Raw genomic sequence first — 27,730 nt, 5'->3', positions numbered from 1 at the left:
TGACATAAGTAGGTAGATATGTTCAATTATCTCCATATACCACTAATAATGAATATTTCAAATACATCCAAGAAAAACTGCAGTGGAGGAAGCTGGTTTTAAAAGGAAGTTAACTAATCAAAATGTTTTAATCTAAAATGTCTTGCCTGTTAATTATTTTTCCCCTTAGTGTGTTAAAATGAAAATGTCAATTGAAACTAGATCTGTATGCAAATGAGTGGACTGGCCTTTCACTCTACTTTGAGTTACAATGGCTGCACGTGAACTTACAGCTCCACTAAAATATCAATGTCATTTTGTGTTGTGCAAAGCAGCTGTTTGTTACATTGTGTATTCTGAGCACATCACTCTGAGGAGAGAAACAAGGTACCTGGGTAATGCTGAAAAAAGACAGAGAAAATCACAGTATCAGGAAAAAAAAAAGTTCTTTTCAGTCTGCAGAAGCACCTATAATATGTTGTGGATGTATACATTACACTCACATTAGGTGTTCTGTGCTGGCTTTCATACTCAGGCTTAGCACAGGGCATTCACAAAATGGGTAATAAGGAAAGGCCATTTTCACTATTTTACTATTAGTCTAAGTTTTCTCTACAGTTTTGCAGAAATTTATACAAAAAAGAGAGTAGTCCAAATAGTATCACGCTTGAAAAATAGAAAGTTAATGTCAAAGTCTATGCTGCAGTGGCCTCCCATTCTAGAAATTTTCTCTGAGATAATTTTTTTTTTTTTTTTTTTTTTTTTTAATCATATGTCTCTTGGTAGATTTTTCCATCTGTGGTGGAATTGCACTCCAGGTGTGATTTCAGGGGGGAAGATATGGTGGCCAGTGTAAAGAATGCAGAAGCTGGAGGAGCACATGTGCCTTGTTCCCTCCAAACAGGCAGCAGAGCAGCATTTGCCCCTAGATCCTGACTCCTTGGATAAAACATGCTCCTTTCACAGACCACGAAAATAACTTTAGTGCCATTAATCCAAACCCTGTCTGACCATTTAAAAATTCAACTGAGTGGTAACAGGCTGCCCAGGGAAGTGGTGTAGTCACCCATCCCTGGAAGGATTGAGAAGACACGGAGATGTGGCACCCAGAGACAGAGTTTAGTGGTGGCCTCAGCAGTGCCGGGTTAACGGTTGGACTACGTGATCTGAAGGGTCTTGTCCAACATAAACCATTCTGTGATTCTGTGATATCAGCATATCAAATCCATGTTCAATGGAATCCCCAGTGTGCCTTTTCTCTGTCCCTCTCTGATCATTTTTGGCTTCTCATCTCACTAAAATGTAATACAGATATTATTAACTAAGTTCAACTTTTCAAAAGCATATTTTCTGTGAGCATCTGCTTTTAAGTTCAGTGTCAATTTAGCAGGTGGGGAAAGAAGCATGGGCTTATGAATCTATTTCTCCGAATTATTGCTTTTTTTGTTTTTTTTTTTTTGTGCCACTGAGTTAACAAAAGGATTAGATAAGTGATAATTTGAAGTTTGATGGGAGGGGAGGGGAGGGGAGGGGGAGGGGAGGGGGAGGGGGGGGAGGGAGGGGAGGGAGGGGAGAGGGAGGGGAGGGGAGGGGAGGGGAGGGGAGTGGAGGGGAGGGGGGGGTAGGGGGGGGGGAGGGCGGGGGGTAGGGGATGGGGAAGGGGAGGGGAGGGAGTGGAGGGGAGGGGAGGGGAGGGGGTGGGAGGTGGGAGGGGAGGGGGAGGGGAGGGGAGGGGAGGGGAGGGGAGGGAGGGGAGGGGAGGGGAGGGAGGGGAGGGGAGGGGAGGTGAGGGGAGGGAGTGTGAGTGCGGGGAGGGGTGAGGGGAGGGAAGGGAAGAGGAGAGGAAGGAATGAGGAAAGGGGAGGGAGAGGGAGAGGGAGAGGGAGAGGGAGAGGGAGCTTTCGCTTTCTCTTTCTCTTTCTCTTTCTCTTTCTCTTTCTCTTTCTCTTTTTTTCTCTCTTTCTCTTTCTCTTTCTCTTTCTCTTTCTCTCTCTTTCTCTCTCTCTCTCTCTCTCTCTCTCTCTCTCTCTCTCTCTCTCTTTTCTCTTCTTTTCTACAGGTACTTTTCCTAGGCATCCTTGTGATTCTAAAGACAGTGATCAAGTGTCTTTCTGCTGAAATTTCTCCATGTGTTTTGTTTCTCTGGAGACAATTTTGTCACGTCATGTCGTGCATGCCCTCAGGTCAGGCAACAGTGAGAATACTTCAGGTGTTTGCTGCCAAAAAGCAACTTCATTTTTAGAGTTCCCTGATGTTCTGTTACCTTTGACTTGGTTGCTGTTAAGTGGTACCACTAAATACAAAAAAAATACATTTTCTGATCTGTCACCTGTGTAACAGTAACCTGAATACCAGTAGCAGTTGCATAATACTAACAGCGCCAGACTCCAACGCACCATCCACAGAAAGTTTCCTCCCCCAGAGAAAAGGTGAAAAGGGATCATCATGACTTAAAACCAACTCAGAGAGCATTCCATGTAATCTTCCATCAGAAGGAATGCACAACTAAACTTCACAGCATGCTTTTTAGCAGTAATGCTCCTCTATAAAACTGCCCACTTTTAAAAACAGAGAAAACAATTTCTATAGAAGTTTCATTTACTTCTTTATATGGGTAATGTAGAAAAGAAAATGATGCCTTGGGGAGGCTGACCTGGAACAGAGACTGGACAGAGCTAGAGAATAAAGTAGATATATATTAAAAGGCCTTTAAGTATACACCTTGGGCAGTACAAGAGCCTGGCCAGGTCTACATCCAAGGTGGACACAAAATGGTCACAAAATGGACAACTGGTCATGAGGTCTCACAACTCTGTAAGTTTTGGTCCATTTGCATACTGGGGTTTAGTTGTCCAATTACAGCTTCAGGTAGTGAGGTCCCATCATTCTTGTTCCTCCCTTCAGCCCACCGTTGTTTGTGCTTTTGGGCCTGGAAGTTGTACTCACTGTCCTCGGTCTCCATCTGGGACAATATTTGTCTATTATGTCTATTTGTCTATTATTGTCTAATATTTGTCTCTTCCCTACACTGTGAAGAGAGCTGACTAACATTTAATATGAGATTCAGAACTGCACCCCTAGGCAGCACAGAATCTGAAAAACTAAATGATAGCTAAAACTTAAGGCATCAAAGATATCTGCAAATTTCAAAGTGAAGCAGCCACAGTAAAGAGAATATTTCACTGCTGGCAGTGTTCTGTTAATGGATGGGGTGCAAAGGTGTGCAGTTGAACTGCTTTGAAAGTCCTTGCACAGCCATTCCATTTTAATTGCAACTTAAATGGAAGAATAGAATCATGAGCTTTAATCCTATAAAACCCAGTTATTAAATATGTCAATACGGATGAAACTCCTACATCTTCAATGCTGCAAATTTATTTCACTTTATAACTTAGACTCTCTCTGGTTTCCAAATACAAAAGGAATTAAAGCAGTAGAGGGAGGAAGAAAGAGGATGACAATAAAATTAATGATAACTAGAGAGCATCATTCCAGAAGTGTGAACAAGAGGACGGTTTCTGTCCTTTGGTTCTCAAACCATGCTTAAAAAGAAAAGTACTCATTTGAATCAGGAGAGATGTTGGGGTTTTGGTGATCGTTTTTTGAGGAGTGAGGAGGGAACAAGGGAGAGGAGGTTCTTTGTTTCCTCCTAGAGGTGCTACTGACGATTTCATAACAGACTGCAAAACTTGCTGACTGCACGTCATGCTGAGCTGCTGTTGGTATCTAATCCTGCCAGGGCAAACCTCCCTGCCTCACGTCCCAAACCAATGCCATGGAATCCGTGGTGATACACTCCTCTCAGGCAGTACCAGGAACATTTCACTGTTTTTTGGTATCTGCCCAGAAGTTCATGCAAATCCAGCTGCCTGCTTTTCTTCAGAGACAGCTCTGGACCAATTGTCATTAGGACACAAATTGACACACATTGAGATATGTGAATCTGGTGATGGAGAATTTACGCTGTTGCTGTGTATCATCCACCTACCTTACAAATAAACAGAATATTTTAATCATGAAGCTGCTAGGCAGTTTACCAACTCAGCACTACATGTACTTAGCAGTACACAGAAAAATAAATGAGCTTTAAAATGGAACAAAGACTGTGAGGAGGCTGAAGGGAGGTGAAGGGAGAAGACAGGAATCCATTTTGGAAAATGCAGACTCTGAAACCAAGTGTATCATCCATCCAGGTGTCTACTGCATGAGCAGGGGAAGATGTGGTTTGTGCAGAGTGTGACCACAGTTCTTTTTCCGTAACACTTGTTCTCTGTCAGATGTGTTCGTGCCTCCCTATTATATTTAGATGTGCACTGGAGGCAATTTTAGGGCCACTTCAGTGAGCATGTTTTTTTCTCCTAAAGAATGCACAGAGGGTGGTGTAAGATGTGAGATAAAGAGAGCACTAAATATAGAAGTGCTTTAGTGCTTGAAGTTCATAAAGATGAGTCAACAGAACTCCTTCCTCCTAGCAGACTTTTCTTCCAGCTTGTTTTACCTTACACGTGCTACATGTGAAACACACCTAGAGAGGAAAATGACTGTTTTCTGCAGCTTGTTCTGTTCTTCCTCATGGAATTATGAAATGAATGTGGTGATGAGCTGCCCAGACTTAGAGCTGGCCATGACTATATTCAGAATAAATGGTATTATTCAGTACATACTCACTTATGGGTAGGAAAAAAGAAGTAGCACTGTTAGGCAGCCTGTAACTTAAAATCTCATGGTCATTTAGATGCCTTCTCAAGTTTTCAGTTTAGCTGAAGCAGTTAGATTAGTTTTGTAACTTAAATAATTTGACAGTTTTTAGATGAAATCAGAGTTGTGAACTGGCTTGTCCTAAAGAACTCTGTTAATCTGATTTGGGTTACTTTACCTGATACCTTAAAAGGGCCCAACGCCAATCTTTTGGAAGTATGATTTCGAAAGAATTTAGTGTAGTTCTCTCTGACCATCCTGACTGAAAGCTGTCAGAAAAGAAGGATGGGTGTGCTGATTTAGCACTGAAAGGTTTCCCAAAATAAGTAACTTTTGAGAAGAACATGATGACGAGGATGAAGACAGTGAGCATCTAATGTTATAGATACATTTGTTTATAAAGATATCTGCATTGTAACAAAAATTGTATTACTCTTACAGATAGGATAAGAAGCTTTTTATATATGTCCTTTTCTGATAAAAACTCGGTGTTGAATGAAGTGTTTTTCACAGCTTTCCCAAAAATACTGGTGCTCTATAAATTAAGTAAAGTGAAGGATTTGAAAAAAGAGCTGGAAAATGATAAATTATGCTGAGCTATCAAAAGGAATGGGTCAGGGTGCTCACAGATGAAACCTTGGGGGAAAGGAATCAATTTTCATTCCCTTAGGATGGCTGCAGCCAGTAAAAAAATCGAAGCTGTGAATGTAGAATTCCAGTAATTTCTGTTGGAGAGGTTTCTATCTGCTTTCTCAAAAATCAGAGTTGATAGCACAGTCATGTTTTAATCATCAAATTTGGGGGGAGGAGGCGTACCTTCAAATCTTTGTTGAGTAGGTATTTCTTTTGCAGAGAGGAATGAAAGGGTGGTAATTTGCATTTTCTTCTGTTCTAGTGCATTTCCTGACGTCTGTCTCAGGTTACCTGTTTACATGATTTCATTTGGGTTTTCCTACTGTTTACTAGATATTATTTCCAGACTACAGCAAGAGGACGTGCATGAAGTCTGAGCTTCAGTGGGAATTCTTTCCCTGACTTTACAGTAGAGTCAGGATCTAGTCCTGTGCACTACTCATTTCTACCTGCATAAAGTGTTGTGGTCCCAACAGAGTGAAGTTTATAGTTAAATTAGCATTTACTGTAAGATTCTGTGCTCAATGGAGTGCAGATATTGAAAGGTTTTCATTATTTTAAAGTGATTCCTTTGTTCCTGATGATCATAAATTACTCTCAAGGGTGCTTGAAACCAAAGTCTGCTGCTTTTTTTCTATCATTTTTGTACACACTTTTGTTTCACTTTACTGCATACATATTTATTTTATTGTTGGGTTATTTAGAAGAGTTATCATAATGCAGATCAGATGGTTGATTAAATCACAGCTGGCTTTTAAAAATACTTATAAAACCCCAGCATGCTTTTAAAGAGAAAACGCATATAGAATTCAATGAATTCCAAAAACAGATGTGCAAAATACAGTATGGAGAATTGTTCTTTTGTTCTTTGGAGCTAACCTTCAAAGTGTTTCTCCTATTCACTGCTCCTTTCCAAATGATTTTTCTGCAGGAAACAGGAACTGTTAGGTAGGAGGGGCAAAGACTTCAAGCTCTGAGTATGTCAGTAATTGGTTGCTTGGCAAGCAAGGTGATGTTTCCTGATGTTGTGATAAACTGCTATTTTTTAGATGCCGGATTTGCCCCAAATATTTGAGTGGTGGATTTTTTCCCCCAATAGTTCATATAATCGACTGTGAAACCTCCAGTTGTCAGTTGTTTTCTGCTTCCCTGCCCATCACAAGCAAGATGCCATCACTAGTCGGGAATCTTCTTCCAGATGGTGCACGTAGCTTTAATTTGAAGTTTGCCTGGTGAAGGGAGTAGTGAATGATTAAGCACTCACTAAGGTACGAGGCAGCTCGTGACTCCTGTTTTCTTGAGTAAATAGAGCAAGGTGTTTAATCAAGCAATGAAGGGCCAGGAGAATGTAGCTACACAAATCTCAAATGTCATGGCAGCACAGACACTGTTAATGCATTCCCATCAGTTGAGCCTGTCACTTCTCCAGGGTACATGGTGTGAAAGGCTCACTCTAAATCTCTGTTAGGGAGCCACAGGAAGGCTCAGACACTGCAGAAGCCTCTCTGCCTCTTTCATCCTGTGAATACTTCCAGTAACTTCAGCAAGACTAGCTACAGGAGTCATAATATCCATGACTTTAGGATTAGAGTGAGCACTGAGCACGCATTGCCTTTGTGAGAATCAGCACAGAATTCAGAGATTTGTGTGTCTGTCATTTAATCTTTCCCAGGCAAGCACAAAGTGATGTTGCCGTGGCCCACTGGATTTTTTTGCAGGAAACACCACGCTTTTTGTGTTGTTCCTGATACACATGTATTCAGAATGTTTAGAGAAATGAGCGTACATGACAGGAAATGAAACAAAACTGTGAGTTAAAATGGAGTTCACTGCTGCAGAGATGTCATAAACTTGGGGCTGATAAATCTCGATGAAAAAGCTTTCAGTCAGGTGCTCAGTTTTGCCATTGTTTCTTTAGTTCTGCTCTCAGAAAAAAAACCAGCTCACTTAGCATGAAAGAGTGATGCCCTTCCACTCTTTTCCCCTGGATGGTCTGACTGCTTATTTTTCACAAAGTGCAAGAACGGAGGAGCAGAGCTATGGATCTTTCTGCAATGACCTGAGCAGAGTTCTCTGCACAGCCTCGGCAGCAGCCCTCATGCTCCGAGGGGCTGTGGCTGCACACAGAAAAGCTGCCACACAGCTCGACCTCCACAGCCCACCCAGCGACAAACAGGACCTGCACAGTACCTGGAATTACACTTCTCACAGCATGACAGAATATGCTGAGTTGGAAGGAGCCCACAAGGATCATCCAGCCCAACCCTTCAGTGAGCAGCCCTTGCAGGGGTTGAACCCACAATCTTGGCATTATCAGCACCATGCTCTGGCCGGCAGAGATAACCTTGCACTAAATCTTAGGGAAAAGGGTTTATGTGTCCTTTGGAGTTTCTACTGGAATTTATGGCAGTTCAAAGTTTCCTGGATGAGGAGAAAAGTGAGAGAAGATATATAGATATATAGATTCATACTGTGGGAATAATGTGGTCAGCTCCACTGGTCAGCTCCCACTTCAGCTGCAGCTTCTCATTTTTCCCTCTACAAAGGCAGTGGAGAGGTCTGGAGACAGTCCTCATGTCATTATTTAGCAAATGGTATATAGCCTTATCTTAATTTTGGCAAGATCTATAATTTAATCTCATGCCCCCTAGCACTAGCTATGATCCACCAATTCCTCCCTTCTATAAAATGAATTTTTGTCCTCTGTTACAGAGCCTGGAAGGGTTAAAGTGTGAGACAGGTGACATCCTCTAAGAAGACTTTGAAGGGGGCCAGGCAGACCTTTTGGTGAGAAAAGAGACGGTGTGTAGTGGCACTTTCTCTTCTACCTGTTCCCCTGGGTCTCTAGAGAAGACGAAGTCAGGTCTGCACCCTGGGGCATCCACATTTCAGCTTGTGTTAGGATGCCAGCCTGTGGGATATGGTGTGCTGAAGGTGCTTCCCAAGTAGCTCTGCTATTCCCTTCCCTAAAACCCAGCATAACCTGCTGTGAGTTCAGGGCACAGTTACAGTGAGTCCCTAAGGAAATGGCAACAGAAAAAGTCTGCTTACTCTTAAATAAAAGGCCCTGGGAAAGTAATGTGAGAACTGGGTAAACAGACTGCAGAGAGAGGGAACTGTAAAACTCTGAAACACCCTGTTTGGTGGAGAAAGATGCCTGATGGCTGTGATATCTAGTGGGGATTAAAGGCTAAAAATGGCTTGAGGCTTTTCACATGAGCACAGTATGTTCAGAAGGAAGAATACTTTCAAGTTTGGCTCCAAATATTGAAAGTTAATTTAGAGAGTAGGATTTTGCAGAAATTTCGATAAATCCATAAGCTATTGAAATGCTTTTTGTGACCTCTGATTAAAAAAAAAAAAAAAAAAAAAAAAAAAAAAAAAAAAAAAAAAAAAAAAAAAAAAAGGACAGAGTAAGCATTCCCAAAACTGTTCAATAATTAAATGTGTGTTTGAAGAGATCTTTTTTCCCCTGCTTGGCTAAATACATGTTTAAATTGAAAGTTATATAACCCTGTAGAAAAAAGGCTATGGCACAGTCTAATCCTGAATTATGTGCAGAATGGTTACAACCAAGATCCCTTTAATACAGCTATTTTAGTCTTAGTGCTGTGCAAATGCTCTTTGCTTGTCTTCAAGAATTGCTGTCTGTGAATTGTAAAATACTGGAGCTAGATTTTTTTTTTTTTTGGTATTTGCAGCTCTCACTGACAATTTTGGAAAGTATAATTGAAGGACAGGCTTGGCTGACCAGGATCACATTTTGACTTCGGTTTATGTGCAGTCAGTGCTGCTGTGAGCTTCTTCTCTCCCAGAGCGTTGTTTGAGAAAGATTTCTGGGGAAAAAAGGGATTGGCAGAGGAGGGTGAGAAGAAAGGAGAAGGGGAATGTGTGGAATAGGGACACTTAGAGACACTTCCACTGACAAGGAAGCAGGAATTTAGGATGGTGTCTGACCTTTATCAGCATGCAGCTAATGTGTGGAGGAAAATATTCTTCATACATTAACTGCTGTTCTGGGGCTGTTGTACCAGGGAAACACAGGGGATACAGGGACCATGGTGAACTCAAGGAGATGCAGCACTGATCTCAAAGGTATCAGTTTAGAAAGCAGCATTTTAATTTGATAAGGAATTTTGAGCAATTTCCATTTCAAAGCAGAATGCCTATCACTTGACTTGAAACAATTTGCTTTCAAAATATTTTAGAATATAGTCATAGAAGGACATTCCAAATGAGAAATCAAAATATCTTATTTTGAATTTTCAATTTTCTCAAAATACTAACTTCGAACCACTTTATTTTCTATTATTTTTTTTTTTTTTTAACTGGAATTATGCCATTTCTACTACATTATTCTTTTGACTGCTTTAGTTTATTTTGTTTGGCTGGTTGGTTGTATGTATGTTTTTGGGGTTTTTTGTAGAGAAATATCCATTCTGAAAAAGCTCCCTTGGAAATTCTGATGGCCACACTCCCGGGCTCTGTAAACTTCACATGGTGCATCCACACAGACACAAGGCTCTGAATTATTATTTCCTTACACTGCTCCCAAACCCCCAGTAAATGGTAGCTGAAGCCTCAGTGATATTATGGCATATGAACAGGATCCATCCTGATTCTTTCTGGCAGTTCCTGTGGAATTACAAGGCTGTTGGGAAATCCCTTGCATGAAATAGTCTGCACTCTTTTTAGAGCCAAGCTTGCAGTGCTTGTACCACTGATGTGAGACCAACAGAAAAAAAATCCATATCATACCATGGCTCTCTTCTTCTTTACCCCAACTCTTCCCAAGTTTTGTTGTTTATTATTATCACCATTACCCAGTTGCTCCAGCAGAATTAGGCATGTGCTGCCTCTAACTTTCTGAAAACCTGGTAGTATTTTCTCTCTACCCTGTGTGATTGTACATAACCGTGTCTGTCCCTTGTTTAGCCATGCTGAGTGATGGCCTCTAATCATTTAAATGTATGGCATTCCTGACAAATAATTACAAAGTAATTATTACAATAATTAAATTTACAAAGAAAAAAACCCCAAAAGACAAAAGGAAAAGTCCGGTTTTGAAAACTAATGCATTTAAATAGTAGTTTAAAAGATATTTAAAAAGAAAAACACTGGCTGCAGCTGTTCTCTACTGTACACTGAGTGTTATACCTGTTGTGATGATGCTGAAGCGTAATTAATTTCTATTTCATCCTTACTTTGGTGACCCTTAGGAATTGGAAGGATAAAGATCTATGACTTTCCAGCATCTTTTGGCTATGAATTGATTCATTACCCATACACTATCACTTTTTTCTGTACAGTTGATTGAGAATTGACAGAAAAAAATCATGCAATAAAGGGTGACCTTGTGACTCAGGAGAAGAAGAATATCCATTGATCTGCCTCTCAAAGGCAATTGTGCTCTCTGGTTTTGGGTTTTTTGAGTACTTCTAGGTTTGACTGTGTTTTGGTGTTTTATTGTGGTTTTTTTTTTTTTGTTTTAAATTTTAAATTTTTAACAAATTCATTAAACAAAGTGCATCTTATCCCTTGTGATTACTGCCTTAAAATAGCCATGAAATAGTTGTTGCTGCTAAGCTTTTGCCATGTTTTAAAACAGGGAAGATTCATGGGTTTGCAAATCTGTCTCTTCTAAAGAGACTTGCATTTGCAAGTCAATTAAATAGATACATCTCCAAAACCATAAGTGGTTGCTTCCCCGATGGCAAAGCCTAAAGAAATAGAACAACAGGTTAATATAGGATAGGTTTTCTGTATTTAAAAAAAAAAAAAATAAATAAATAAAAAAAATCAACTTTTGTTTCCCTTTTACTGACACACAAAAAAAGTAGATATGGAACTTGACATTGATGGGTTGGATTTGAATTCATAAACAGAGACTTGGTTTGTTTCTGTTCCTCTTCAAATTCAAAAATTTTGTTAACCATTGTAAATATTTTAAAGGCTTCTCTGAGCTCTTGCTCAATGCCATCACTTCTCCAAACCCTGCAAGTTGCCAGAACAGGGATTTCAGAAACACTAGCTAAAACATCTTGACAAGCTAAACAGTTTTTAGAACTGGAGTAGGTGGACTTAGCTGACTTCCTGCCAGCTCCAGAGTCTGCACACTGTCGAGGGAGATAAGCAGTGCAAGCGGAGTGGATTAAAGCTGGTGCCAGGAATCTGCAGATCCTGGACCTGCTCTCATCCCTGAGCAAGTCACGTCCTTGCTGGCCAAGCCTGTTCCTCTGTAGGGGCAGTGTTTACCTATTTCTTTCAAAGAATGTTTATTTTCCTCGAATTTTGAGGGTTTATGCCCTCAGCTTTAAGACCTGCACCTATTCAGGTGCATTTGGCAGATGCTGAACTGCTCACAGCTCTTAGCAGGAATGGACCTGAGCAATGCAGCCTTGGAAGAAGCTTTTTTCAGTTCAGTCAGAATTCAGTATTTTATACTATTATTATGCTTTCCATGAACAACTGACTGAAAAATTTAGCCTCTTTTCATCTCTCTTCCACACATACTCTGGCTGGTATTAACATCTCCGAAACAGGGAACTTGAAACTTCCTTCTGGTGATGTTATGATTCCAGTTGCATCTCAGTTATACAACATAAATGCCTAAAAAGACAAATTCTCATATCTTTCCTGCTCAGGCAAACTCAAGAACAACAGCAGAGAACAATTAGCATTTTTAGAACACAGAATTTCAAATACCTATAACCACCCTAATTTTTAACTCTCTCCTTGTCAAAACACTAACGTGCATTTCAACATGCATCTTTTTTTTTTTTTTTTTTTTTTTTTTTTTTTTTTTTTTTTTTTTTTTTTTTTTTTTAATATGCTTTAATTTCCTGAATCCGTGCAAAAGGAATTGAGCATTATCTGGTACTCTGCTGCATTTTTGACCCAGACCCTAACAGATCTTGAAGATTCTTATAAACAGATGAAATCAATTTCTTGGCTTTGAAATTTCTGGCATAATGCTGGCTCTTTCTGAACGTCAAAGTGAACAACTTGATATACAGCTCATGACTCTTCGTAGCTTTGAACAGTCCATAACTCTCTTTTGGGTTTTAGTAAACACATTCCTTAAAGTCTCAAATTCTACCTGTATTACCCAGTGTCTTGTTTCTGTACTCTCTTCTCTCTTAGATTCAGAAATACTTACCTATATTTCCATTTCCTTTTGCACCCTGATCTATTGGGGGTTTTTTGAGATGAAAGAAAGCTGCCAATGAGGTGTTAGGAATAGGATTTTTTTTTAAGTGTATATATGAACTTAAACATTTAGAAAAATGAGCAGTTTTTGTTGTTCCATGCCTAGATATTAAAAATAACTATATTTGACAACTGAAAACATAGCATCATGGCAGAAGCTATTACACTCTAAGACCAAAGCCACAAATTTGCCTGCTAAAATGATTTCCTTACTCCAGTGATCCCCCTCACCTAAGCTGAGACCAGTCTTATTCTCTAGAAAGTTCCCCTGCTTATCAAGTGCCAGTGGCTGAGCACTCTGAGAATCCCAGGAGCCAGGATGAACCAGAGCTGCATTTCCAGTGGGCAGAAATGCTCTCTGTGCCCTGCATCCGCCTGGTGATGTTTAACAAGCAATTCTTGACAAAGGATTTTCCTTTCTAGGGGCACAGCAAGTTATGCAAGACGATACTTGGCACCTTCTGAAACAGGTTTTCCTTTATCCGAAATGGACCATCTGACACCTTCCTGTTTCATATCTGACACCTTCTCCGTTCATGGTTTTCCTTTTTATCTTGTGACAAAGCCATGTGTTTTTGCTTGATCCCATTTGAGTCTGAAGATGGAAACCAAGGAAATATCAACCACTCATTTTTTCTCTTCAAACATGCCATCAATTTGTGAACAAATACAAACAAAAAACCTCACCCCAAACCCTGATTATGTTTTAAATGGTACTAAACAAAACACACCAACAAGAGAAACCCAGGCTAAAAATAAAAAGTATCTTTTTTTCTTGATAAGTCAGAAACCAGTGTAATCTGACTGGTAGATAAAAAACAAACAAAAAAAAGCTTATCTAGTTCATTTCATGCTCATGCTGAAGTTGATCCACTTAATTATTTCTACCATTCAACAGCCCACTGCTGCTTTTTTTCTGCTTGGAAAAAAAGTGTCAGTGTTACAGGAGAGAGATTTTATGCTCAGAGGACCTCAGATTAGAAGAACAGTCATTTTGATAATGGAAATTCATCTTTGGCACCAGACTGCTTTTAAGCATGTATAAAATTTTTATGCTGACATGAGTCTGTGTTATGAAATAATTTCAAACTCTGGGATGGTGACAGACATTACAGTCCAAAGAATGAAAACTGTTGGTTTAGGATAAAAAAAAATTTCCAGTGTTACTAGAAAACAGAAGAAAGCACATGGCATAATGGGTCAGTTTAATGGCATTGTTTGCACTAAAGCTGACATTTCAGGCATAATCTGCAGTGCTCACTTGAAGTAGGACATTTTGCTGGGCAGAGAAGGATTTGATACATTCTTTTATATTGCTGTGTCAAATTGGATTAGAACGTAATAAAATGGAGAATGTAAAATAAAGGCCTTTGGGCTCGCTGGTTAGGCAGCATAATACGATGCACAAGGAATTAAAATGAATTGTACTCTTCAGAAGAATGACAAACTTGTCATGTGTAGTTTGTGTGGAGCTTCCCTTTTTCCCATTCATTTCCTAGGCTTATCCTTCCTGTTTGCACTTTTTGTTGACCCACATAAAGTGAATTCCCTTCAGTGACTTTGCCCAGCATTTTTCTGCTTACTAATTATTATTTGAAACATGATTATGTTAGAATATAAATTATTGAAAACCTGTTACAGTTGATACAGTTTTGGTTTCCTGCCATAAACTGCCCAACGGGGCTCAAAGCTTTGCCAAAATTTCTTTCTGAGTTTCCCTAATGCTGCCTGCTGGCCTGGAGTGCAGGCACAGGAGTATTCACTGCATCAGCCTCACCGAGTTGCCCTGGATCAGGATCCAACTTCTGCTGTCAGGCTCAGAGATATCTCAGCTACACAGAGAAGAAAATGGGCTGAAACTTGGTTTCTTAAACGATGCATGGAGTGTTTCTCATAACCTCATGGAATGAATTCTAACCTCTGAAATTTTGGAAATGTTAATTCGTAAGCTGGGTACTCCAGACTTTCATTTATCTGATACTCTTATCTCAGAACTCACATTACCCAAAATTGGATGTGTCTCCTATGTACCATGAGTCACTTGCTTTGAAAAGGCCTCTGTTAGCTGGAAAGCCAGTGACAAGTCTAGATGGCAGGTCGTGTGTTCTGTTTGGATAAACAGGGTTACACTTCAAGGGAGAATTGGTATCAGGAGGAATTAATAAATGACTCATGTTTCAGTCCTGAATTTCATTTCAGATATTACAGAAAATCTGAATACAAATGATACGCTGCACGGCTTTTGAAATTTGTAAGAAGTGATTCAAAAGAAAATACCAGAGCCAATCTTTTGCCCGAGTTAAAGCAGGGGAAAAGGACCTGTTCATATCAAAGCAGACCCAGCGTGCGTACACATTCAATTTTCAGTTGACTGTAAAAAATGAAGTTGATCTTTGGACACTTAATGCTGCACGAAGGCAGCCTTTCACTTGGAATGACTGTCAGCTGCTCTGTCACATCCTTTCTTTTCCCTTGCAGCTGAAAAGCAGCAACTTCTACAAAAGCCAGGTTTATCCACCCTGACACCAAGTGTCCGTGCCCTTGCCTGTACCATGAGTGAGGAACTGCTTGTGCTGCTGCTGCACTTCCATCCTCATGTGGAACAGGATTGTGCAGAAAATTCACCTTAAAACTAGGAAAATATCCATTTTCATAAAGAAGTTTCCAAGAAAAAAAATAATAATCAATTTGGTCTGTAATATGGGCATGTTACCAGACCACAGAGGTATAAGGTGAGGGCTTGAATTCAGGCAAGTTCCTGGTCTCAGAACATCCTTTACTTTTCAATGACTTCTCATCCTCAGCTAAGCAGATGCTTCAGTGTTTTCCTGAACTGAGGTCTAACAAACTTACCCTTTGATCCTACTGCTAATGATGTCTGGTTTATTTGACTCTAAAATGTGCACTCCACTGAAGTATGGTTTGACATAGCAAATGAAATATTTACTGACACTTGGCACTGGTGACTTCGTCCCTGTGGATTTCTGTAATGGATCATTCTCACTGAAGGTCTGTTCTCCCGAGGATGCGTGGGATTCATCTCTAGTGGCATTACAATGAGGTTGGCTCCTGCTCTGAGCAGAAAGCTCCTTCTTTTTTGGAAGTAATTTCCATGATTTTATACCTGATCACTGTTTGGGTTTCTGAACAGAAATTGATAGCAAAGACTTTGGGTAACTGAAATACAGACTTCTAAAATACATTCCCCATTTCCCTGGGAACACAGCCATGGTAAGAAAGAGTTAAAGTAATTCAGTGTGTTTCACTGCTTCGATGGAACTGCATTGTCTGAACTCTAGTTGGCTGGACTATAGCTTTGGGGTTTTCTGACTTTATGAGACTAGTCTTTTGAAGAACTGAAGATCACTACATAAAGAATGATGAATCTGCAGTTCCAGCTGATTGGTGTGCTGTAAGTTATATAAAAAAGTCATGCAAAACAGGAAGACAGGCAAAATAAGAAAAGTAATATTTCCTTAAGTAAATTTCAGATTAAGTAGGATTAAAACATTCTCCAGCATTTCTGCCTTATCAGCAGGGCAATGACTAAACCCACTGTCTCCTACATAAAACATTCTTTAATACATCCAAAGAACAAGAAATGAGGACTGAAAATGTACTGTCAATTTCCCCGGATTAAGGTCAAAGCTTGAGAAAGAGAGAGAATAGAGTATTTTCCTTCACAAATTCAACAGACAATTTCAGTTATAATCAGATTAGGGAAATAAAGTCAGAAACAAAAAAAATTCAAAAAGAAAAAATATAATACTTACATTGGTGACATATTCAATATCCTTCCAAATATTACATTCCCTGGGAAAATCTGCCAAATCTAAAAAATTATCCACTACCACTTGGCCAATCAAGTCGTGCCTGGAGAATCTGTCAAAGTCATAGACAGAGAAATGGAGTTTCCTCGTGTTGAGATCATTGTACGGGACAGTAAATAAAAAAACTTCATCAAATACTGGATTTAGGGTCTTTCTATGCACTTTAGTCTGGTGTTTTGTTTTCCTGTCGGGGAGCAGATATATCTTCACGTACGGATCCGAAGTTCCAGAGAAGTCCTTCGCCGGCAGGTTGATGGCCTTGTGAATCTTCACTATCAGCTGCTCTAAATCACAGTCATACTTGAGGATGAAGTTGAGTTTTCCACAGGCCTTGCTGTTGCTCCTGCGGCCGTCGTCCGTGTCCAGCGACCTCTGCTTGTACAGCTCTGGCTTGATGCGGCCGATGCCCGTCAGCTGCTCCTGCTTCTGAACCTGCTGGATGTTGAAGTCAGGGTTGGACAGGTTGAGCTGTCTCCGGAGTGAATTGTGCCTTAAAACGAAAAGGAAAGAGTTGAAACAGGCTGCGCACACACACCAAAGGTCCTGCTCGCATTTGGCGTGTTTCCGCAGCATGCAGGCTTCAGGTTTTTAACAAAGGGATAAATCGCCACACCCAGCCTTTGTGAGAGCTAACCTTCAGCATCAGGCTGCTAATGCCACATCATTTTCTGTTCCCATTTCCCCAGCTGGGCTGAAATGGCTTGTTGACCACCCCAACAATTGTTTTCCTTTTTTCTCTCACACCTGATGTAATAGACTCTGTGGTACTTTCGCTGAAAATCTCCTTTACTTTCATTAGCTGAGGATAAGAAGTTGCTTTTAGCTTCGGTCCAGTGAAATTTAATAATTCACACTTGCTGTGACTGAAATTTCTCCTTCATGGATGGTAACAAAAATCAGATTTGCAATCCCTGTTGAGGTAGGGAGATGTGAAAGTTGGATTAGGTAAAACCCTAATCTTCTATGAGTTCCACTTTATTGTCCTATTCATATGCAGCAGTCACTCATTGTATTGGAGCACCAGGAGCTCAGGTTGAACACAGAAAGAGCATGTGAAAAATGTCAGTGCAGGATTAATCCAAAGCTATTTATATTGAATGCAATCAGTAATAGTTCCTCTGCTATAATTGTTCATTCATTCCTAGTAAATATCTGTTTACCCATGCTTAAAGCAGGAACAGCCTCTTATGTGCTACCCTAATTTTTTTTTCTCTTGTTGTATAATAAATACATAATCTTATGGCTTTACATTAGTCATTTCTAGGATAAAATGCCATCATGTCACCAAAGGGGGGAAAAAAAAAAAAAATCAACCCTTAAGCTCCTCATGGCAGTGAGGGGTGCAGAATATCCTGTGGAGGAAAGAAAAGAACAGGCTAGCAAAGAGCCACTGGGCTAGCTGAGCTAGCGCTCTACCTTCTCCAACTGAAGTGCATCTGCTTTGACTCAGATATTTACTGGCTCTTCACATGCTGATCCTTATTCTTGCTGTATGAAACACAATCCTTTTACCACCTGCCCCTGCACACACTCTCAGCCTCCCCCTTTCCTCTTCCCTCATCTACTGGTTCTCCAGTTCCCCTGGAGACTTCACTTACTCTTGTTCAGTCACTTTTCCCCCCAGAGTCATGATTGTAGCTAAAATCTACAATTTTTTAATCCTATTTCTAACTCTTGTAAGGATTTCATTAGCTTGCCCTACTTTTCTCCTTTGGAAAAATCTTTGAGGAGATGTTACTGAGTGTTCAGCACCAGTGCTAAGTGCAAATGAATATGCTTTACAAGCTAAATCTAGGCTGTCTTGGTGCTTTTAAGGGATGCCAGGCTCTGTGTTATCCAGCTCCTGAGGGAAAAGCACCAATGAGACAGTAGTTGTGATGCCTTAGGGTTTTAGCTTTTATATTTTTCATATGTTTGTAATCCTGCAATTCTTTAGTGTGCAACTCCAAACTCCATGTAGAGTGTCAGTCACTGTTCTTCCATTCTGGTCAGACAAAACAATTCCTCTCCAGGCCTGGCAATCAAGGACACCTCACTGCCTCAGGCCCCGAGAAATATGAACAAAATTGACTTGGGGGAGAGCAAACTTGGGCTAAATGACTTCATTACTTGAAGCTGTAATTGGAAGATTAATCCCCAATATGCAAATGGACCAAAATTATAAAAGTATGAAAACCCATGACCCACTGTCCATTTTTTGGGGTGTAGCTCCTGGGGGGCTTTGTCTGCCCGAAATGCATCTGAAGGCCCTTCAATAAATATAACTGCTTTTTATTCTCTTAATTTTGTCTGGCCTCTGTTTTTAGGTGGTCTCAACAAGCCATCAGTTGAGAGAAGAGTGGAATAGGATTGTGATGCTGTCACTTCAACCTATGAGGTTTGTGCACCTCAGTGAATAACTTTTGTGTATTTTCTTTTTTTTAAAAGGAATGTGGCAAGAAGATGATACATTTTTTTTTAGATTGGGGTGCTGTGCTTTTTGGGCTGTACCTGTATTGATAAATAACAGAGAGAGATTGGAGCTACTGACCGGGCAGACGAGGTGGGCTCAGTGATCTGGCGCTGCATCCGCGCATTGGGCACACAGTTCTCCTTGGCTCCCGCCTGCGTGTCCAAGGGGAGATCAGGGGAGGTGTGGCTGATCTTCATGGAGGCCTCGGGGTAGGCAGCGGGCTGTCCCAGGTAATCCTCGCCGTAGTCACGGTCATTGGTGTCCGTGTCCGCGTAGTGCAGAGGTTCCTGCTTGCTGTCCTTGTTCCCGAAGGGCAAGCCCCGCTCCCGCCACGGGATCCAGCACAGCTTCCAGGACACGAACAGGGACACGCCGAACAGAGCCAGGCCACAGGCTGTGACAACCAGGGAGAGCAAGCTGATGGAGATATCTGCCAACGAGAGAAGAGTATCCATGTCACGCCTCCGCGCTCTTTGGAGCTCGGCATCTCCAGAGCACCAATATGGGGGACAAACACCTCTGGATTGCAGATTAAATTCTGGTCTCTGCAGCAGTCATAAAATACAAACTTATTAAAAGTTCTAATTTCTTTCCCACCAAGGGGAAAGAAAAAGTTTGGAGTTCAGTATAAGACTTGAACCTAGTTTATAATTTCCCTCCAAAAGCAAGGTGGATTGAAAGGTCATTCTAAATGTGAAAAGGGTTATTCACCTGATCACCCAGCTTCCTATTGTTGAAAGAGCTGTGCCTTCAGTACATTTTATCCTTTTTTTCTTTATTTTTTTCATTTCACGTAGTGCAGTTTCCTCAAATGTTTTACTAGTTCTTACTAGCTTTTCTTCCAGAGCCTGTACTAGGCTTAAACACCATGAAAATATGCACACAAGCACCTCTGTGACATTAACTTTTTAGGTATTTCACTGATGTATTGTGGTTTGTTATTTTAATTCCATTCCATCTAATTTTAGACTCATGTCTATTTTTGCAAATTATTTTTGACTATCAATGCATGGCTTGCTCCTCGTAATTTAATTAGGATACCAATATCTCTTCAAAAATAAGGTTTTTCTGTTTTTTTTAACTCCAAAGGCTCTTTCTTTTCTTTTTACAAATTTCTGATAGAAAAAGGAATGTGGAGATGAGTTTTCTGTTGTTTTTCCCCACATTTCCAGCATTATCCTACTCCATCAGCACAAATAAGTTACAATTGGGAGTGGGTTTTGCTCTGTTTTGCTTTAAGTTGTACGTTGGGAAAATGACTCAGTGGAACAGCTGTTTTTGTGGTTACAGTGTTTTTGAAATGAATCTCTCTGTGGATTACACAATACATCATGCCTTAAACACAATTAGTGAGGATTCTATTTTACTGCCTTAAATTATAAACACAAGCTGATCAAAGCAATTTTTCACACTGTGTGTAGGTTCAGAATGTCAGGCTGCATCTCTTTACGCAAACAGCTAGCCTGAATTCTCAAAGGATGGCAGAAGGTTGAAATGAACTGCTTCTACTAAGACAATTATTTAAGAATGACAATTCAGATGAAACAGCCCCAGTCCATTCCAAAATAAAAATAACATTTTAAAAAAGAAAAATGTGGAAAAGTCAATACCTTCTGCCCCTGCTGTGAGTCTCATTCTCACTAGCCAGACAGATTAAATTTCCACAGTGGGGGGAGTGACACTGCAATCCATTTCACACAGGAGCTGTCCAGTTTATTTTGCATGCTGCAAACCAATTTCAAACAATTTTAGCCAGCATGGCCCTTTCTGTCCTTCTCCGAGTCATATGAAGACAAAGCTCATTAACAGTGGGGACAGCACAGCAGCTGCTTGGAATTACAGCAACGAGCTTTTCAGAGCTGAAATTAATTAAAGAAATTCCTCCAATGCATAAATGAGAGTTTGGGAGCGAGTAGAATGGTAGTTCTTGATAATTTTTGAATATTTATTGGTAAACAAAGCTGGCAGTGGAGGCAGAGCACAACCTCATTGATTAAAAAGCTGAGGATCAAGGATGCAGAAGTGAAAGAAGGCCTTTAGAATAAAGCAAATTGCCTTGGATTCCCTGGAGAAGAAGCAAGAAATACATCAGAGGTCTCCAAAAAGGCCATTTCTTTCAAAGAACTGGTTCAAGTAAATGACCCAGCGTTGAAAGAAATGAGAAATTTGGAGATATCAAAAGCAAACAGAAGATTACAAGGCGTGAACAGAAGACTGCCCAATGATAAGGGTGTGTGAATATGAAGGTGAGGAACGATTTGAAAAGTAGACCAGCAGTCCCCTACCCTACCCTGAAGATGACTCTAGCAGAGGAAGTTTTCTAGAGAACAGACACCAGGAGGAAAAACACATGAGGGCAATATAAACTTTTTTTATTATTATTTGGAAATTTTGGGGGGGGCTTTAATAACACATATGTAACACCATTATCTCACAGCTTGCTTGCGCAGAAGCTGGACAGTAAACAGTGCAGGTCACAGCATGAGAGGGGAGTGTTTATCCATCATCTTGGTTTTACCTCTTCCTGACTCCTTTGTGTCAGGGAGAAGATTTTATATGAAATTTTTGTTCCTGTGGGTAGAAAAGAGACCATCACGTATCTGTCTTATTTCTGTGGAAGACAGTAGACTAAAGGGTAGTGCTCTAAGCTTCTCCCTTTCATCAGACAGTAATTTTCACATCTTGCATGCCTGGCTGGCAATTTTCAACAACAGTGCAGATCCATTGTGAATAGCTGAGGTGAGCACAGTCCCATGTGAAGAGATTTTTGGCTGCATCCCGGAGCTGCTTTCCTATTATCCGCTTGTACTGTTACACACTGTATTTTCTGTATAATTTTTACTCCATCTTTCCAGATGTCTCAGTTTTTCTAAGCCTGTTTATCTGTATTCTCCTGTGGTAGCAGTACTCATCTGATACCAGTGATTTCCTCTGCTTTGTAATGAGAGAGGGATAAGTCTTCACTTTTTTGTCCTCACAGAAATGAGATCTGCAGCACAGAAAGTGTTCCTCAGAAATCCAGCTGCCTCTAAATTCGCTCTGTGAATGCCAAGACACCAGCCAAGCATCTTGATATGAATCCAAGTCAAAATTTCATAATTCTACCTTTGTCATCATGGCTGCACGAAGAGCTGAGCTCCCAAATTCCAGCACATCAGAATACCTGGATATTGATTATCAATTATTGATTATAGTGTTCCCCACTAGCAAAGGAGGCTTTTTGATGGACAGAAAACGAGAGGACAGACCTTCAGGGTGGCCTCAGATTAAACATTCTTGAGACTTGATAGCTGCCTCTAATTCTTTGACTGTTGAGACTGTGACTTCATTGTTAGAGGACTCAAGGACTCAGGAGGCACTGCCATTATCTTCATGCAGCTCCAACATCCAGGAATTCAGCTATGGTTTCCAGGAAGGACACAGGCTCTCTGAATAACTTGCTTACAGCATTGTCTTACAGATATTATGATGTAATAATCAATTTTTGATCAGGTCTCCATGTTTCAATCCCCTTTACTGACTTCCACCTTATTTAATGACTATGCTTGTCAGCATAATTTTTTCTGGGTTTGTGGGTTTTGTTTTTTTTTTCCTTCCCCTGGGTTTGTTGTTGTTGTTGTTTTAGGGTTGGGGGGGGTTGTTTGTTTGTTTGTTTGTTTTTGGTAGCAATCACAAGGTTAAAAATAGCAAGTGAAATGGATCATACCATCAGTTGCTACCACAGACTGGAGACATGAATGTGGCCTTTCTGTCTGTTACATTTTATTACAATCATTGAGATAAAAAAACCCTCAATGCTTTAATCAAAAAGACTCAGTTTAGTCACTGCTGAATGCTGAATATTTTTACATTTTTTTACTTACATTTTAAGCAGATCTGTTACACAGAAAAGAAAATTCCCACTTTTTATGTGAAGAGATTGTATGATAGGAATATAAATAATCTTACTCTTCAGATTCTCCTACTAAAGAGAATCACAGAACCTTTGGGCAAGGGACCCTTCAGATCATTTAGTTCAACACTCTGCCCAGGCAAGGTCATCTCACACAGAATATGCCCAGGTGAAATTTCTCCAAAGATGGAGACCTCCCCAGCCTATGTGGACAACCTATTCCAATGTTTGAGAATCACCAAGTAGGTTAATAGAATAATCTTACTGTGGTAGGGATAAAATATTAAGTGGGTAACATTATTTAAATCACAACAGCCAAAATTTCAGTAACGTTGTAAGATATAACTGCATTTTGTAAATTATCTAGTAAAACAGGAAATGAAATTATGGTTCTACTTATATTTCAAAGGCTTTTATTATAGATCCACTGAACATAAACCTTTATATTGACTTTGAATAAAATCATAGATTGTTCTAGAAGAACTGGAATTGTCTTGAACTTTTACATAAATGTTGCATGAGTGTTGCTCAGTATGGGAGGATGTAAGACCGAAGACAAATGGATGATGATTCCATTCAAATGCTGACAGTACCACATTGCAGGCCTGTGACTTGTGTTTTTTCTGGAATAAATGGTTGTGCTTTATTGTCTATAACTGTGATGCTGAAAAATCTCACCAAAAAAATTAGACAAGCAAAATATAGAAATGTGGTGGCTTTGTCTTTTCATATGTGAAACAAGGATTGAAATATTATTTTTTCCTTCTTGTATTGATTAAGTTAATTTGGATTGCTAGATTTTATGCAAAATAAAATATCCAAACTAGCCAACAGTGGGGAAGGTCAATAGATAACGTAGATCAGTTTATGTGTCCAGACATGTAATCAGAGTTATGGCGTAAAGAAGCACAAATTAAAATGGATTTGTGTGACTCCAAGAGATTCAAATAAGAGCCAACATACGATAAATAAAAACCAACTGAACTGGGAATTTCTCACCATCCAGGCACAGAGAGGACATTTAATCAAAGGAACTGCTGACCAATAATGTAATTATTTAGACAAATCAAGTTGCTGGTTGCCTGGATGTGACTGGTGTTCTACCAAATGAACTCCCTTCCCAACAAACTGGCTGTAATTTGGTTTAACTTGGAGCTGAAAGAATTTTACTGGAAATCCTAAGTGGGAGAGTTCTTTCACACATTTTTATCAAAGTAAAACAAGCTTTCTTCTCTCTACTGATTTACTTTCCTGTTTTTATTAAAATGACTATTCCAATATTCCAGCAATTACTGTAATACACAGTTGATCTATTGGGTGAAGTTTGACTATCAAGTGGTGAAACAAATCTTAGCAATTCAAAATCTTGTAATATACATATTTTTAGTCCAAAAGAAGCAATCTTTCCCTACTTATACCCAACAAATTTCAGAAGGCATTCAAATAAAATAATGAATTTAATTTTTCTCTGAATAATCATATTACTAGAGCATGGGATATTTTGGGACAGATCAATCAATCTTTGTGAAGATTTTTATGTCTAAATTCAGTGGAAATTTCAAGCTGTCATTTTCTGAGGGGGAAAAAAATACCCATTCCTCCTTTCATTAGTTTTTTATTGTTTGTGGGGAGATTTTAAGGAATATATTTAGACGTCCGGTTTCTTGAAAAACATCAGTGCCTCTTGCATAAATCCTAGCTGTGGTTTTGACAATCTGAATTGCTGTTCTTTTGTGCTAATACATCTGTGGAGGGTTTGTAGCCATCATTCAGCTCAGCAGTTGTACTGCAAGAACAACTGGAGTTGGCTTTTTTAACCTAGAAGTCTAAGACCCTAAGTTTTCCAGAGCAGAAGTGTTCTTAGGATCAAGTACCTGAAGCAGTTTTAACCTGGTATTGCACTGTAGCTTCCTCTGTGATTCATGAGTTTTCCTTAATTAACATAACTGGCACTTGTTCAGGACAGAAGTTGTCCCTTGGCAAAGACTCCTGGGACAGAGGAGGAATAATTCTCAGCTAATGTATTCTTCGCCGAAATGCTGTTAATTATCCTTAATACTCTGTTTAGAAACTTTCAGTGCAATTCTTTAAAGGAAGGCAGCTGAAAACCAAGGGAATGAATCTCAAATTATATTCATTTTTTAACACATACATGCTCTAACTGTGTCTGACCCTGAAATTTATGAATGTGGACCTACAAAACAGGTGTAAATGAGAACAGTATCGGGGCTTCACATGGCAGTAACGTTCTCCATGCTCTGAAAATGTATTTGTAGCTGGGTCTCACTGGTATTTGAGGCTGTTATTAGCTTTTAGTGATTTTTTTTTTTAATTCCCTGGTTTTGTGTTCTACATCTTCTAGGTAGGCTTTAGGGCATTTAAAGCTCTAGTGTTGGTTAAGACACTGTTCTAATCCTCTGAGTGGCTTGCAGGTCTTTTATATTCCTGAAATGTGTTACAAATTCCAGTTTATCAGTGTGTGCTTTCACTTCATCTGCTTTGCTTCAGTTACTAATTTGTTTAATGTTTCTTCCAGGTATTGCTGAGCATTAACTCAGTCTCATAAATGCAATCCTAGGACTTCACCAAGGTACTTGTCAATTAGTTTAAATATACATAAATGCCACAGCACAATTTCAATATGAAATCAGAATTATTAAATGGCCATTCAAAATACTCACAATAACAAGTGCAAAAGCAGTAAGAGATTAGTTTGTGCAGAGTATTTTTCTAGCAGGAATTGCTGTGATACAACTCAAAACTGACATGAGATTGACTTAATAGTTAATATGACTTTATATTAATTAAAATGACTTAATAGATAAAATGACAGAACAAAAGTTTTAAGGAAAAAAAACCCCAAAACACCGCAACAAACCAACAAAACCTAAAGCAAATGGTCCATGGACATTAAATAACAAGAAAAAAGTACTCAAAACATAGTAAATAACACCTTATTTTGTTTTGCAAGAAGAAAGTTTTGCTTATCAAAAAGAAAAGTTATGTAAGCAGAGTGTCTTGTTTCTAATTCCAGTAAGGTCACTTCATACTTAGACAGTTGATTAATTACAATAAAAATTGTATGTGAACTTGTTCTAAGAAGAATTTATTACTGTTTGCACACCAAATCTCTAATATATTTAGTCTGCATTAATGCGAATTTCTTAGCTGACACATGACATTGTTCTACAGTTTTTAAGTGAAAAAAAAAAAAAAGCCTTTACTAATCAGACAGCTGACTGAATGAGCAGTGATTTTTAAAGACAGAGTTGAGAGGAGTCATATGTCCAGGGGCTTGCATTTTTCCCTGCCATCCTGCAGCAGTATCTACTGACAAAGAAAGATGTTGTTCCTCTGGTGGAAACTAAAACTTCTGCTCCACAAGTGACACGGACACAAAGCGCAGTAGAAAAAAGAATTTTTCATGTCTGCATATACACGACTGCAATAAGATTTTTTGCAGGTTCTCATGCCTCATTCTTGGTTCTTTTTGCTTGTTACCTAATTCTCTTTCAATACACACTTCACACAACTGATAAAATGTGCAAAATTACACTTTATCTTTGGCTTTCTAACTCTGAGTGTAAAATATTATAAAACTGGGGGGAAAAAAAAAATCCATAAATGAAAATGTAACAGAAGAGAGGACAGCAGCTCTAAAGATACCATGCCAGATTTTCAAGTACATTGTGTATGGAGATGGCTTTAATGGCTCTGTTTTACCCTGTTAACGAAGAATCATGGAGAGTGATACATTTGCAGGACAGGAAATGTAGCTGGACCAAAGGAACACAAAACCTTCTAAAAGCCATTTGGCATTTGAGGCATGCTTGTGTCTTGTTAGCTAAAAGGGAAAGCTGGTGATGTTACACATGGGAAAGAAACTTCAGGGGTAGACGCTCACACTGCAAATTCCTGTGACTATCAGACCTGTCAGGTCCTTCACAGTGAGCAGTTGTATTTTGTAGGAATAAAGTTCCTGTGACTTCTTCTCCTTCTTCTTTGCATGTGTTAAATCACAGAATCAGCTTATTTATTCCAAGAAAACAATTAATATACACTTAGATACACTTAGACTTTTCTTTTCCTTGCAGGATTCTTCGCAAAGTGAGAGGAGCTGTTAATTAATGTTTTGCAAGTGTTTATCCTGGCTTTTTTTCTGGTATGCAAAACAGAAGTTCATGCAGCAATTGAAGAATTTACCTTCTCGTCTAGTCATACAAAATGACTAGTCACTTTTGGCAAATACTGTGTATGTTCCCTCATTAGCAGAATGAAAGGTTTTAATAGCAAAATGAATGACGGAGAATGAATAAAGAATAACCTAGCAGAAATTTCTGAGTAGAAATTTTTTTGGACAAATTGCGTGTGTTAAAAATTATGAAACTGTCAAGATTTGTGAATATTTTAATGACTAAGCCATCCGAGCACACAGTAATCTTGAATATTATGACCCTATGAATAATAATGAAGAGAAATTGCCATTTATTTCTGCAGTATATAGCCAGCAGCAGAAGTCCCCAGGTTATGGAAGAGCAAACAGCTTTTTTGAACCATGCCAATAAGCTCCAACTTCCATTATAGTCCTTGAAAGCCCAGTAAGTTGCAATAACAGCAAAGTGTTTCAGAGTACTAAAGGAAATGACAGAGCAGCATTTCATTTCCCATTTGTATAAAACTGTACAGGAATATTCTACCAAAGTGCTCAAAGCAACAGCTAGAAAGACCATAAAATCATAAGATGGTTTGGGTTGGAAGGGACTTCAGAAGATCACCCCATTCCAACCCCTCTGCCATGGGCAGGGACACCTTCCAAAATTTGTGACATTAAATTAGTACAAAGGACTGGGAGATGTGGACAGAGCACTAAAAAGCATGAAGGGTTGTTGGAGCTTTAGCAAAACTTAAGTTTCACATTAATGCCTAATGACTAAATGTATACACACAAATCTATTAATGTGATGAACATGATTAACGGATGCTTTCACAGAGACAGCCAAATGGTCAACAGGAGTTGCACTGCTCATATAGTTCTAG

The 27,730-nt window shown here is 39.4% G+C and overlaps 1 protein-coding gene across 3 annotated transcripts in view; it reads right to left on the bottom strand.

The window, feature by feature from the left end:
• Positions 1–27,730, bottom strand: part of LOC120754597 (synaptotagmin-9) — a 67,959-nt gene that overhangs the window by 18,358 nt on the left and 21,871 nt on the right. For all 3 annotated transcript variants that reach the window (XM_040068374.1, XM_040068375.1, XM_040068376.1), the window contains exons 2-3: positions 18,880–19,231; positions 16,293–16,839 (exon numbers count right to left, since the gene is read on the bottom strand). In XM_040068374.1, the coding sequence (XP_039924308.1) occupies positions 16,293–16,839; positions 18,880–19,231 (899 nt within the window). The remainder of the gene's footprint in view (positions 1–16,292; positions 16,840–18,879; positions 19,232–27,730) is intronic.

Source organism: Hirundo rustica, chromosome 6 (genome assembly GCF_015227805.2).
Source record: "Hirundo rustica isolate bHirRus1 chromosome 6, bHirRus1.pri.v3, whole genome shotgun sequence".
In the NCBI taxonomy this organism is placed as follows: domain Eukaryota; kingdom Metazoa; phylum Chordata; class Aves; order Passeriformes; family Hirundinidae; genus Hirundo; species Hirundo rustica.
Note: the sequence above shows the minus strand (reverse complement) of the source record. Positions and strands in the feature narration are given on the sequence as shown.